The sequence below is a fragment of the Scyliorhinus canicula genome, chromosome 6, assembly GCF_902713615.1.
Source record: "Scyliorhinus canicula chromosome 6, sScyCan1.1, whole genome shotgun sequence".
Taxonomy (NCBI): Eukaryota; Metazoa; Chordata; class Chondrichthyes; order Carcharhiniformes; family Scyliorhinidae; genus Scyliorhinus; species Scyliorhinus canicula.
In genome coordinates, this window is record NC_052151.1 from 31,928,437 (window position 1) to 31,941,986 (window position 13,550).

Below are 13,550 nucleotides of genomic sequence, written 5' to 3' on the forward strand. Positions count from 1 at the left end.
ACCTGCGAACATCCCTACAACATCTTATGATGCAAGGAAGATAATCGATAAAGTAGCTGAAGATGGTTGGACCTAGGACCTGAGGGAGACCTGCAATGATGTCCCAGGAATGAGATGGTTGCCCTCTAACCATCACAACCATCTTCCTTTGTGCTTGGTGTGACTTCAGCCATGGAGTTTTTTCTCCCTTCATTCTCATCGACTTCTGCTTTTCCAGGGCTCCTTAATACCATACTCAAATACTGCCTTGATGTCAACATCAGTCACTCTCATTTCACCTCAACTCTTTTGTCTGTGGATCAAGGCTGTAATGAGGTGAGGAACTGAGTGGATCTAGCAGGACCCAAACGAAGTGCCAGTGAGCAGATTATTGTTTAGTAAGCACCTCTTGACTGTCCACAACACTTTCCATCACTTTGCTGATAATGCACCAATCTTCAGCACTATTGCTGGAATATTGTCAGGGCCCAGAGCCTTTGCAGGATACAGTGCCTCCAGCCTTTCCTCAACATCACGTTGAGTGAATTAAAGAATGACATCTGTGCTGCTGGGGACCTCCTGGAGGAGGCCGAAATGGATCACCCATGGGAACACCACCACCTACAAGCAGCCCGCCAAGCTACCCACCATCCTGACTTAGAAATATATTGCCATTCTTTCATTGTCGACATAAGAACTAGGAGTAGGCCATCTGGCCCCTTGAGCCTGCTCCGCCATTCAATAAGATCTTTATATGGATCAGGTCCACTTACCGCCTGCTCACCATAACCTTTTATTCCTTTACTGTTCAAAAATCTATAATCTTTGCCTTAAAAACATTTAATGAGGTAGCCTCAACTGCTCCACTGGCCAAGGAATTCCACTGATTCACGACCTTTTTGGTGAAGAAGTTCCTCCTCAACTCAGTCCTAAACCCCCCTCTCCCTTATTTTGAGGCTATGCCCTCTAGTTCTAGTTTCACCTGCCAGTGGAAACAACCTCCCTGTTTCTATCCTATCAATTCCCTTCAAAATGTTAAGCTTGTATAAGATTCCCCCCCCTCATTCTTCTAAATTCCAATGATTATAGTCCCAGTCTATTACACCTCTGCACACCCTCCAGTACCAGTACATCCTTTCTCAAGTAAAAACCCCAAAACTGTACACAGTACTCAAGGTGTGACCTCACCACCCGATACAACTGTAACATAACCTCCCTGCTTTTAAACTCTATCCTTTTCGCAACGAATGAAAAAATTCAATTTATCGCTGGGTTAAAATCCTGGAACTGTCCCTAACAGCACTATGGGTGACCCTGCAACACATGGACAGCATTGGTTTAAGAAGTCAGCTCACACCACCTTCTCGAGAGAAATTATGATGGGCAATGAATGCTGGCCTAGCCAGCGGCACTTGTGAATTAATAATTTTAAAAATCCACTTGGCACTTGTGGCTGACAATGATTACAAATGCGACTGATGTGCTGGGCTCCCCCATCGTTGAAGATGGGGATATTTGTGGAGCTGCCTCTTCCAGTTAGTTGTTTATTCCTGACTGCTGGCAGGACTGAAGAGCTCAGATGTGATCTGTTGGTTGTGGGGTCAGTTAGCTCTATCTCTAGCTCTAGTGGCTCAATGGTTAGCACTGCTGCTTCACAGAGTCAGGGACCCAGTTTCAATTCCAGCCTTGGGTGACTGTGGAGTTTGCACAATCTCACTATCTGTGTGGGTTTCCTCTGGGTGCTCCTGTTTCCTTCCATAGTCCAAAGATATGTAGGTTAGGCATGTTTGCAAGTTTATGGCTGTAGGTAGAGTGCTGTTTCAGAGAGTCAGTGCAAACTCGATGGGCTGAATTTCCTCCTGCTGCACTGTTGGGAATCTATGGTTCTGTTGTATGCTCTTTCTGCTTTGGCATGTAAGTAGTGTGTTGTTATGTTACTTTGAGTAACATAAGCCGCTACTTGCTGTAGACGCTGTTGAAGAATACTCCAGACTTCAAGGTAAGTTGAACGTATTTATTGAACAATTAATAAAGCTCCTAAATGAGTTCTGCACTCTCTACTGATCTAACTCTAGTAACACAGCACACTCTACTAACTACATGAACTTACTCTAAACCACATGTGGTGGTATGACGGTGATACTTGCTGCACACATCTTGCTCTCTAGGTTTCTGCCAGTGGAAGGGGGTGAGGGCCTGTGTGTCTTGTCTTTTATAGTGGGTCATGTGATGCCCTCTTGTGGTGATGCCACCACTGGGTGTTCTGATTACCCATTGGTTGTGTCTGGTTCTGATTACCCATTGGTTACATGTCTGCATATCATTACAAGTAGTGCTGCATTGTAGATTCACCAGGTTGACGCCTTGTTTTTAAGCATGCCTGGTGCCGTGCCTGGCATTCCCTCCTGCACTCTTCATTTAATGAGGATTGACCCTACAGCATGTTGGTATGTGGGATATGCTGGCCATGAGGTTGCTGATAGTGGTCGTATACAATTCTACTACTGTTGATGTCCCACAGGTATGGATGCCTGGTTTTGAGTTGTGAGACTTGTTCTAAATCTATGCCATTTAGGATAGTGCTAGTGCCACACAACACTGTGGAGGGATCCTTAATGTGAAGACAGGAGTTTGTCTCCAGAATTACTGGGGCGTTACTCTTACCACAATTGTCATGGGCAGATACATCTGTGATGCGTAGATTGATGAGGACGAGGTCAAGTACGTTTTTCTTTCCTGTTGATTCCCTCCCCACTTGCCGCAGACCCACTCTACAGCTATATATCAGGAGGGCTCGGTCAATAGTGGTGATTTCAAACCACAGTTGGTGATGGACATCAAAATTACCCAGAGTACACTCCGATTTATTGAATGAATTTAAACTCCATCAGCTGCTGTGGTGGGATTAGAATCCATGTCCATAAAGCATTAGCCTGGGTCTCTGGATTATTGGTTCAGTGACATTACCACTAGACTGCCACCTATAATTATTTTTATTTTGTCAATTTGTTTTCTTCAACCTCTTTTTAATTAACATTAATGCAACTGGATTCTATTAAGATGCATGATCTTTGCAATATTTGTGAAATTATCCTTCTCTCTGTATTTAGGAAATGAAATGTTCCATGTTGCTAATTTGCTTGGGCAGGGGTCCTTTGCTCATGTTTACCGAGCTACAATTCTGGATATGAATAATTTGTCCGATGTGAGGAACCAGCAAAAAGTGAGCTTAAAGGTTAGTAAAAGGCTATGAATTTTTTGTTGTGAGAGTGACTGCTAAGGCAGCATTTGATCGCGTATGGCATCAAGAAGCCAAGGTCGGAATTGAACCCGGGTCCCTGGTGCTGTGAGGTAGCAGTGTTAACCAGCATAGAAATACTGTGGCTCCAAGAGCAGGTCAGGGGCTAGGAATCCTGCAGCAAGTAACTCACCATCTGACTCCCCAAAGCCGGTCCACCACCTACAAAGCACAAGTCAGGAGTGTGATGGAAGACTCCCCCACTTGCCTGGATTGGTTCAGCTCCAGCAACACTCCAGAAGCTCAGTACCATCCATGTCAAGCCAGCCTGCTTGATTGGTATCCTGTAATAAGTCCCCGGAGGCAGATGTCCCGTCACCAGAATTCCTATTACAAACCCAACAGCTGAACAACCATGACCATTCAGTCATCTGTCTACACCAGGAGTGCAGTGGATCTGGCACTCCCTGTTATATACACAGAAAGGGGATGTCTGATTGGGCACTAATAGGGAACTCGTATTCTAATTGGCCAATCTCAAAGGCCTGGCCGAAGTCATTACATACCCCTTTTACAAACGTTAATTCTTCCTCCACCGACGCACAGTAGGAGCAGTGTGTACCATCTACAAGATGCACTGCAGAAACTCACCAAAGCTCGTTAAGCAGCATCTTCCAAACCCACAACCACTAGAAGGACTAGGGCAGCAGAAACAGGGGAGCACCATCAGCTGGAAGTTCCCCACCAAGTCACACACCATTCTGACTTGGAAATATATCGCCGTTCCTTCACTGTCTTTGAGTCAAAATCCTGGAACCCCTCCCTAACAGAACTGTGGGTGTACCTACACCACATGGACTGCATCAATTCAAGAAGGCAGCTCACCACCACCTTCTTGAAGGCAATTAGGGATGGGCAACAAATGCTAGCCTCACCAGAGAATTTTTAAAAAGTAGGCCTTTTTGCCTGTCGAACCCATTCAAACAGATCATGACTGGTGGTCTATCTGTACTCCATTTTTCACTACTGTCACCATATTCCTTGATGTCTTGAATATCCAGAAATCTATTGATCTTAGTCTTGAAAATACTCAATGATTGAGCTTCCACGGTCCTCTGGAATAGCAAATTTGAAAATAATTCCAAAGATTCACCACCCGCTAGAGTGAAAATATTCCTCCTCATCTCAGGCTTAAATGACCTGCCCATGTTATTCTGAGACGGTGTCCTGGTTCTAGACTCGATTTGCCAGGGGAAACATCCTATTGCATCCACCATGTCATTTAATTCATTTATAGGATTGGGTGTTGATGGCTGGGCCAGGATTTGTTGCTCATTCCTCACTGTCTTTGTACCAAATTGCTTGCTCGGCCATTTCAAAGGGCAGTTAAAAGTCAACCGCTTTGCTGTGGATCTGAAGTCAGATGTAGACCAGGTGAAGTAAGGGGATTGTAGATTCCCTTCCCTAAAGGTCATTAGTGAACCAGAATTAGTGACAATGGTTCACAGCCATCATTAGACTTCTAATTCCAGAGTTTTATTAAATTCAAATTTCACTCTCTACCATGTTGAGATTTGAACCCAGGTTCCAGAGCATTACCGGTCCAGTGACAATACCATGATGTCACCGCCTCTTCCAAGAATGAGATGCAATATAAACAATTTTTTTAAATGTCCATTCAAGTGATATGGACTTTGCTGGCTGGGCCAGCATTTAATGTCCATCCCTAATTGTCCTTGAGAAGGTAATGGTGAGCTGCCTTCTTCAACCACTGCTGTAAATGTAGTTTAGGTACACCCACATTACTATTAGGGAGGGAGTTACAGGATTAAATCCTGTAACAGCGAAGGAACAACTATATATTTCCAAGTCAGAAAAATGAGTGACTTGGAGGGGAACTTCCAGCTGTCTATGTTACCCATATCCTTCTAGATGGTAGATGGGTTTTGAAGGAGCCTTGGTGAGTTCAATTTTCATGAGAATACAGGAATGGAAAAACAACATGCACCGTGCCTTTGACATACCAAAATGTCCCAAACCACTTACCAGGTGCGCCATTGAACAAAATTTGACACCAAGCCACATAAGAAAATATTAGAGCAGGTGACCAAAGGCTTGGCCTAAAAGATAGGTTTTAATGAATGCCTTAGAGTAATGAGAGAGACTGGTGGTTTCGGAATGGAATTCCAGAGCTTGGGCTATAGACAGTTCACTCTATAGCTACCAGTGATAAATATGCAAGAGATCAGAATTGGAGGAGCTGAGAGACCTGTGAAAGTTGCAGAAGTGGAAGAAGTCAGAGTTAGGTAGCCGAAAAGCCAGGAGAAATTTAAAAACCAGGATGTAAACTTGGAGATTAATATACACAATCTTTGAAAATGGCAGGAAAAGTTGAGAAGCCTGATCGAAAATGCATACATGGGGTACGATTTCTCCACCGTGTCGTGCCTGGTCCCGACCCGGGAGCGACAGATGAGTTGTGGGAGTGGCCCAAATTGGGCCTCGTGCATGCGAAGCCTTGTGCGATTCACTCAACTCCGTGCCCAGCGCAAAGGAGTGATGTTTAAATGAGCCATTAAGAAACAATGGCCACACCTACGAGGTCTCAACCCGACGCCAATTTGCACTGGTTTCCACGAGCGTAGACCAGGTGTGACGGCACCTGGGGGGTGGAGGGTGTTCTTTGAGGCCATTAGAGCCCCCTCAGGTGGTCGGGGACAGGGAAGGGTACTATCCCACCACTGCTCTAGGCACCTTGGCACTACCAAGGGTCAGGGCCTGGTTTTGGGGGGTGGGGGGGAGACAGGCCCATGAAATTGGGTGAAGGGGCCACAAAAAGGTGCGAGAGGGGTTCTGAAAGCGGGGGATTGTGAAAGGGTGATGAACTAGTCCTGCTGGCCAGTTCAACTCCCCAGTGTCAGAAAAATTTCAAAGTGTGCGCTTAATGGGGAGAAGCTCCCTTTGGCCCAAAATATGGCTGTGCTGTTGAATAACAGTCTCCACCTTGGCCATCATGAAACACTCCGCGAAACGTGCCCGAGATTGCACTTTGAAATTTTGCCGTTGAATTGCGTTTAGGACTTTTGGCTTCGTAAATAAAGGCATGCAATACAAAAGCAAGAAATTAGCGTCAATTTTTATTAGTGGTGAGGACAGAAGAGTACAGACGAGAATGACCAGAATCGGGGATAATCATAGAATTTACAGCGCAGTAGGAGGCCATTCGGCCCATGAGTCTGCACCCTATCCCCGTAACCCCACTCTACCTTTTTTGGACACTAAAGGCAATTTAGAATGGCGAATCCACCTAACCTGCACATCTTTGGACTGTGGGATGCAACCGGAGCATCCGGAGGAAACCCACACAGACATGGGGAGAACGTGCAGACTCCGCACAGACAGCCACTTTGCTACCATGCTACCCATAAGGGATTTCAGTTTAGTAGAAAGATTAAAGAAGCTGCTGTTATTCTTACACCAGCGTTATAATAGAGATGTTGAAAATTGAGAAGTTTTCATAGAATAAATATAGAGCAACGGTTTCCCTCATTTCTGGCAAAAGAACCAGATGGGAGGTGAGAACATTTTTTACCCAGTGAGTTATATGATCTGGCAGCGCTACCTGAAAGAGTGGCCAAAACAGATTTTGGCAGACTAACCCTCGAAAGAAAATTGATAAATACTTAAAAATAAAATAACAATTTATGGGGCAGGAACAGAGGTGTGGAACTGATTGGATAGCTCATACATTATCCTGTATCAACTATTTGTATCAAGTAGCCTCCTCCTGTGCTATATAATCTTATAATACCTCTTGATGGGTCATACTGTGGGATTGCATCCCAGGAAGAGTTTTGGCTTTCAGATGAAAATAATACTGGAAACAAAAAAAGAAATATGTTTGGAAAAATTAATACTTTTTTGATTCTGAATCTTGTGATGTGACATGGTGTACAATTTTTAAAGTAGTTTTTTTCTATTCTCCAGGTTCAAAAAACATCTAATCCCTGGGAATTCTACATAAGTACTCAACTAAATGAGAGATTGAAGCCTGCGTTTTGCTGTCTCTACAACAATATCTACTCTGGACACTACTTTAAGAATGGCAGTATTTTGGTTGGAGAGTTGTACAGTTTTGGAACTTTGCTGGTATTTCTTTTGCGCAACATTTTGTTTTAGAGACATTCCCATATATGCACCATATTTGAATCACATGTTGTGACCTACTTAAAAGGTGACTTGAATTCTATATTAGAGATGTGGCATTGAGTAAGCCCTGAGTATATCCTATTCAAGTTGCTGAAACATTGATTACATCATTAATGATCATCTGAGACTGCTAGATTATTTGGCTTACATCAATTCTACATGGAGATTCCATAGTTCTGTGAAAAGTATGTAGGTATGTTAAAATGTTAAAAACAAGAAGATTAATCTCAATTCTGTCTCCTGGATCCTATCCACATGGGAGTATCAGGATTCACAATGATTTTTAAATTTGTTTGTGGAATGTGGGTGTCACTGGCTGGGCCAGCATTTATTGCTCATCCCTAATTTCCCTTGAACTGAGTGGCTTATTAGGCCATTTCAGAGAGCATTTGAGAGTCAACCACATTACTGTGGGCCTAGAGTCGCATGTGGGTCAGACCAGGTAAGGGTGGCACATTTCCTTTCCTAAAGAGCATTAGTGAACCTATGGGTTTTCACAACAATCGTTAATGGTTTCATGGACATCATTAGACTTTAATTCCAGATTTTCTTTTGTTGCTTTTTTTTTCATGTATTTAAAGTACCCAATTCTTTTTGTTCCAATTAAGGGGCAGTTTAGTGTGGCCAATCTACCGAGCCTGCACATCTTTTTGGGTTGTGAGGGTGAGACCCACAATGGGAGAATGTGCAAACTCCACAGGGACAGTGACCCGGGGACAGGATCGAACCTCAGTGCCGTGACGCAGCAGTGCTAACCACTGCGCCATCATGCTACCCTATTTTCTTTTGTTGATGTGTACTTTTGGATTCTCGCCTTAAATGGAGAAATCCTGATCTGAATTTGTCTGATCACCTACATTGCTGACCCTTTCTTTTTCCCAGCTTTGATGTAAATCTTCAGAATGGTAATGGTGAATTTTGTTGCATTAGCTCCTGCCCTGCCTAGGCCTGGCAAATAACATTTTGATGATTAGCATCCCTCGCCAATCTACCCGGCTGTCCTGTGGTATTTCCCGCCTGGAGTGTATTTTGTAAAGGGTAAAGCTTCATCCTATCAGAAAATCAATCCAACAGTTTGATGGCAGGCTATATTGGCATTTTACTTTGGTCATTACAGAGCTACTTAAGGCCATACAGGAACTGGTCAGTGACGATGTTGAATTTGTTGTTCACATCATTTGAATAATTAAAAGGTTAAGACAACTGAAATTATGCTCTTTCGTTAGACTTTGTAAATAGAATGAAATTTTGATATATTTACAGGGTACTCCAATTGAGGCAAGTGTTTTGTCTAGTTAATTTGTGAAAGGGCTTGTTGAATGCTACTTTAAACATAAATCCCTTGCATATTTCAGACACAGTCTGTAAATTCTGCTGTCTAAGTCACAGTATTGATGCTGTAGCTGTACAGGTCAGATATGTACACCATAACCTTTGGCATGAGTTGTAGGCTTCACTGGCAAGACCAGTATTTATCACCCATCTTAAATTGAAATGTCGATGGTGAGGAGGTACTGCCTTTAACTGCTGCAGTCCATGTGATGAGTATCGTTAAGTAGCGAGTTCCAGGATTTTCACCCAGTGACAACCAAGTAAGGATACATTTTCAAGTGAGTTTGGTGTGTGACTTCCAGATGTGGTGCAGTGGTAGTGGAGGGGGTAAATGCTTAAGAGAGGATGGGTGCGGTGTCATTCAAGCGGACTGCTTTCTCTTGGATTGTACCAAACGTCTTGTAGTGTTGGATCTGCACTCCTCCAGTTCGTTGGACAATATTCCATCACACCTTTGATTTGTAGCAGGTGGAAAGGATTCAGGGTGGCAGAAAGTGAGTTGTTTGCCATATAATCCAGACTGTTCTTGCAGCCAGAGTATTCATGTGGTTGGTAAGTTTCTTCCCCTTCTGCCACTTGATAGCACTGTCATTATTTTACAGATTATTAAGAGTAAACGTGGAACGTGTTGTATTTGTCATACTTTTTGTGAACAGGACAACCTAGGCAATTTTCCACTTTGTTGATTAGATGCCTGTTTTGTAGCTGTACTGGAACGGCACAACTTGAGGCGCAGCTCTCTCTGAAGCAGAAGTTGGCAGTGCAATGATTTGTATAATGTAAGGAGTGTAAAGGGTTAACAAGATGATGTTCATGTAGCTCAACACTAGATGGCACCACTGAGTAGTCTTATAAAAGTCTGCGTCTCCAGAAGTTCTGGGAGAAGATTGTAAATAAGGTGAGAGGTTGAGATAGAGTGTAAGTTGTACGAGAAAGACATTATAGATGTCTAACAGATTTAATACTGTTGTTTTATTAACTTTACTTAGTGAAGTGTGCAAACCATTTGAAGTGGTGTAAAATAAATTAGCTTTATTTCAAATATGTTCTTTGTCAACACTATGCCTTTTAGCCATCTTGAAAGACTACATAAAGAACATCACAGGCGGCAGCACCACAGCAGGAATGTAATAATCTTTTATTGTCACAAGTTGCAATGAAGTTACTGTGAAAAGCTCCTAGTCGCCACATTCTGGCGGCTGTTCGGGTGCACAGAGGGAGAATTCAGAATTCTCAGCTGGTACGGGAATTGAACCCGCGCTGCTGGCCTTGTTCTGCATCACAAATAAGCTGTCTAGCCCACTGAGCTAAACCAGCCCATCTTGTTTAGGGACCTTTGCAGTCTTGTCATCATTTCGAGTGAATAGACTGTCACGTGATGTTGAGAATCTTGGGGAAGAAAGCGTAGCCGTGTGTATGCCAAGCTGAGCATTTTGAACTTAACTCCAAACTTTTGAATATCCCCTTTTGCTAAATGCAACAAAAACAGTTTGAGATAGTTCACTAGGCTGATTTCTGGGGTGAAGGTGTTGCCTTATGAGGAACATTAGGCCCATACATTGCTTTGTGGGGCAGCACGGTAGCATTGTGGTTAGCACAATTGCTTTACAGCTCCAGGGTCCCAGGTTCGATTCCAGGCTTGGGTCACTCTGCACATTCTCCCCGTGTGTGCATGGGTTTCCTCCGGGTGCTCCGGTTTCCTCCCACACTCCAAAGATGTGCAGGTTAGGTGGATTGGCCATGCTAAATTGTCCTTAGAGTCCAAAATTGCCTTTAGTGTTGGGTGGGGTTACTAGGTTATTGGGATAGGGGGAGGTGTTGACCTTGGGTAGGGTGCTCTTTCCAAGAGCCGGTGCAGACTCGATGGGCCGAATGGCCTCCTGCACTGTAAATTCTATGTCTATGTCTGTACACATTAGAATTTAGAAGATTGAGAGGTGGTCTTATTGAACCACACAAGATTCTGATGGTGCTGCTGACGTCATTGGTGGGGGGTTCACCTTTGCGCCGGCCATCGCGGAGGCTGACACGGCCGGCGCATAGGAATAGAGTGCCCCCACGGCACAGGCCCGCCCGCGGATCGGTGGGCCCCAATCGCGGGCCAGGCCACTGTGGGGGCACCCCCTGGGGCCAGATCGCCCCGCCCCCCCCCCCCGAAGACCGCCCGCGCCGCCAGGTCCCCCCGGTAAGGGACCAGCTCCAATTTACGGCGGTGGGACCTGCATAGAACGGGTGGGACTTTGCCAGTCCTCCCGCACAGGCTTCCTTTCTTATAAAGATAAATTCACCAAACATATCCCGAAAGAGGCCATTGGAGATGAACTAAATAATTGTACCTGTTTACCATGTGCACTTCAATCATTTGAATTCCCTTCCCAATTGATTGTCTTTTCTTACTGACCAGATAGCATGGATTTAGATAACCATCAGCACTGGTGATGGTTCTGGGGAAGCTGGAAGGTCGATACATTACCTGGGCCAGATGGACTGCAACCCAAGGTTCTAAAAGTGATAGCTCAGGAAATTGTAGAGGCATTGGTGATGATCTTTCAGGAATCACTGGCGGCAGGAAGGGTCCCAGAGGACTGGAAAGTGGCGAAAGAAGGGAGGGAGGCAGAAGACGGAAATTATAGGCTGGTTAGCCTGACTTTGGTCATTGGTAAAACTTTAGAGTCTGTTATTAAAGATGAGATCGCGAAGCACTTGGAAGTGCATGGTAAAATAGGACCGAGTCAGCACGGCTTCGTCAGGGAGGGTCATGTCTGACAAATCTGTTAGAGTTCTTTGAGGAAGTAACAAGGAAGTTAGACAAAGGAGAACCAGTGGACGTGGTTTATTTAGATTTCCAGAAGGCCTTTGACAAGATGCTGCATAGGAGAATGTTAAATAAGTTAAGAGCCCATGGTGTTGGGGTAAGATCCTGGCATGGGTAGAGGATTGGCTGACTGGCAGAAGGAAGAGACTGGCGATAAAGGGGTCTTTTTCAGGATGGCAGCCGGTGACTAGTGGTGTGCCTCAGGGGTTTGTGCTGGGACCACAACTTTTCACAATATACATTAATGATCTGGAGGAAGGAACTGAAGCCACTGTTGCTAAGTTTGCAGATGATACAAAGATCTGTAGAGGGACAGGTAGTATTGAGGAAGCAGGTGGGCTGCAGAATGACCTGAACGGGCTAGGAGTGTGGACCAAGAAGTGGCGGATGGAATACAATATGGAAAAGTGTGAGGTTATGCACTTTGGAAGGAGAAATGAAGGCATAGACTATTTTCTAAATGAGAAGATGTTTCGGAAATCAGAAGCAGAGACTTGGGAGTCCTTGTTCACAATTCCCTTAAGGTAAATGTGCAGGTTCAGTCGGCAGTTGAAAGGCAAATGCAATGTTTGCATTCATGTCAAGAGGGCTAGAATATAAGATCAGGGATGTACTTGTGAGGCTGTATAAGGCTCTGGTCAGGCCCCATTTGGAGTATTGTGAGCTCTTTTGGGCCCCTTATCTAAGGAAGGATGTGCTGGCCTTGGAACGGGTCCAGAGGAGGTTCGCAAGAATGATCCCTGGAATGAAGAACTTGCCTTATGAGGAACGGTTGAGGACTCTAGGTCTGTACTGGTTGGAGTTTAGAAGGTTGAGGGGGGATCTTTTTGAAACTTACAGGATACTGCGAGGCCTGGATAGTGTGGACGTGGAGAGGATGTTTCGGCTTGTAGGAAAAACTAGAACCAGAGGGGACAATTTCAGACTGAAGGGATGATCCTTTAAAAGACAAAAGAACAAAGAAAAGTACAGCACAGGAACAGGTTCCTTCGGCCCTCCAAGCCCGTGCCGACCATGCTGCCCGACTAAACTACAATCTTCTACACTTCCTGGGTCCGTATCCCTCTATTCCCATCCTATTCATGTATTTGTCAAGAAAAGAAAATATGAGGAGGAATTTCTTCAGCCAGAGGGTGGTGAACCTGTGGAACTCTTTGCCGCAGAAAGTTGTGGAGGCCAATTCACTGAGTGTCTTTAAGACAGAGTTTGATATGTTCTTCATTAATAAGGAGATTAGGAGTTATGGGAGAAGGCAGGAGAATGGGGATGAGAAAATATCAGTCATGATTGAATGACGGAGCAGACTCGATGGGCCAAGTGGCCTAATTCTGCTCCTATGTCTTATGGGATGTGTAGGTTAGGTTAAGGGGTTATTGGGATATGGTGGGTAAGTGGGCTTGGCTAGAGTGCTCTTTCAGAGGGTCGATGCAGACTTGATGGGTCAAATGGCCTCCTGCACTATAGGGATTCCATGAATTGTGTGGATTCCGCATCAGGCAGATCAGAATTCAACTCTCTTCAAGGGTTTTTCCAAAAACACTGCTTCTAAAGTTTTTCAAAATGTCTCTCTGCATTCCTTGGCTCCACCCAGCAATGACTGCATCTCCCCAAGCTTAAAAACAAACTATCTCTACAGGCTGCAAACTCCCCAGGGACTGTCCCAGTCAAACCACAGTCCAGAGAAAACATTCTTTTGTCAATTTCACTTTCGGGCTGCACCCAGGCCCTGCAAAACAGAATTATTTTTAAACAACCATGACCATTGCAGTCAAACACAGTCTAACCCCAAGCTTTTAATCCTTAAATTGTTTCATCCAATATTTTGAGAATTATGAATTCTCCCTCTGTGTGCTCAAACAGGCACCCGAATGTGGCAATTAGGGGCTTTACACAGTAACTTTGTTGCAGTGTTAATGTAAGCCTACTAGTGACAATAAGGATTATTTATCATTTTTTATTTATCCTAATCATAAAATC

General features: G+C 44.4%; 1 protein-coding gene across 1 annotated transcript in view; it reads left to right on the forward strand.

Annotated features, from left to right (window-relative positions):
- Positions 1–13,550, forward strand: part of bub1 (BUB1 mitotic checkpoint serine/threonine kinase) — a 146,658-nt gene that overhangs the window by 121,017 nt on the left and 12,091 nt on the right. Inside the window, exons 20-21 of the mRNA XM_038799122.1 lie at positions 3,090–3,214; positions 7,205–7,366. Coding sequence (XP_038655050.1) covers positions 3,090–3,214; positions 7,205–7,366 — 287 coding nt within the window. The remainder of the gene's footprint in view (positions 1–3,089; positions 3,215–7,204; positions 7,367–13,550) is intronic.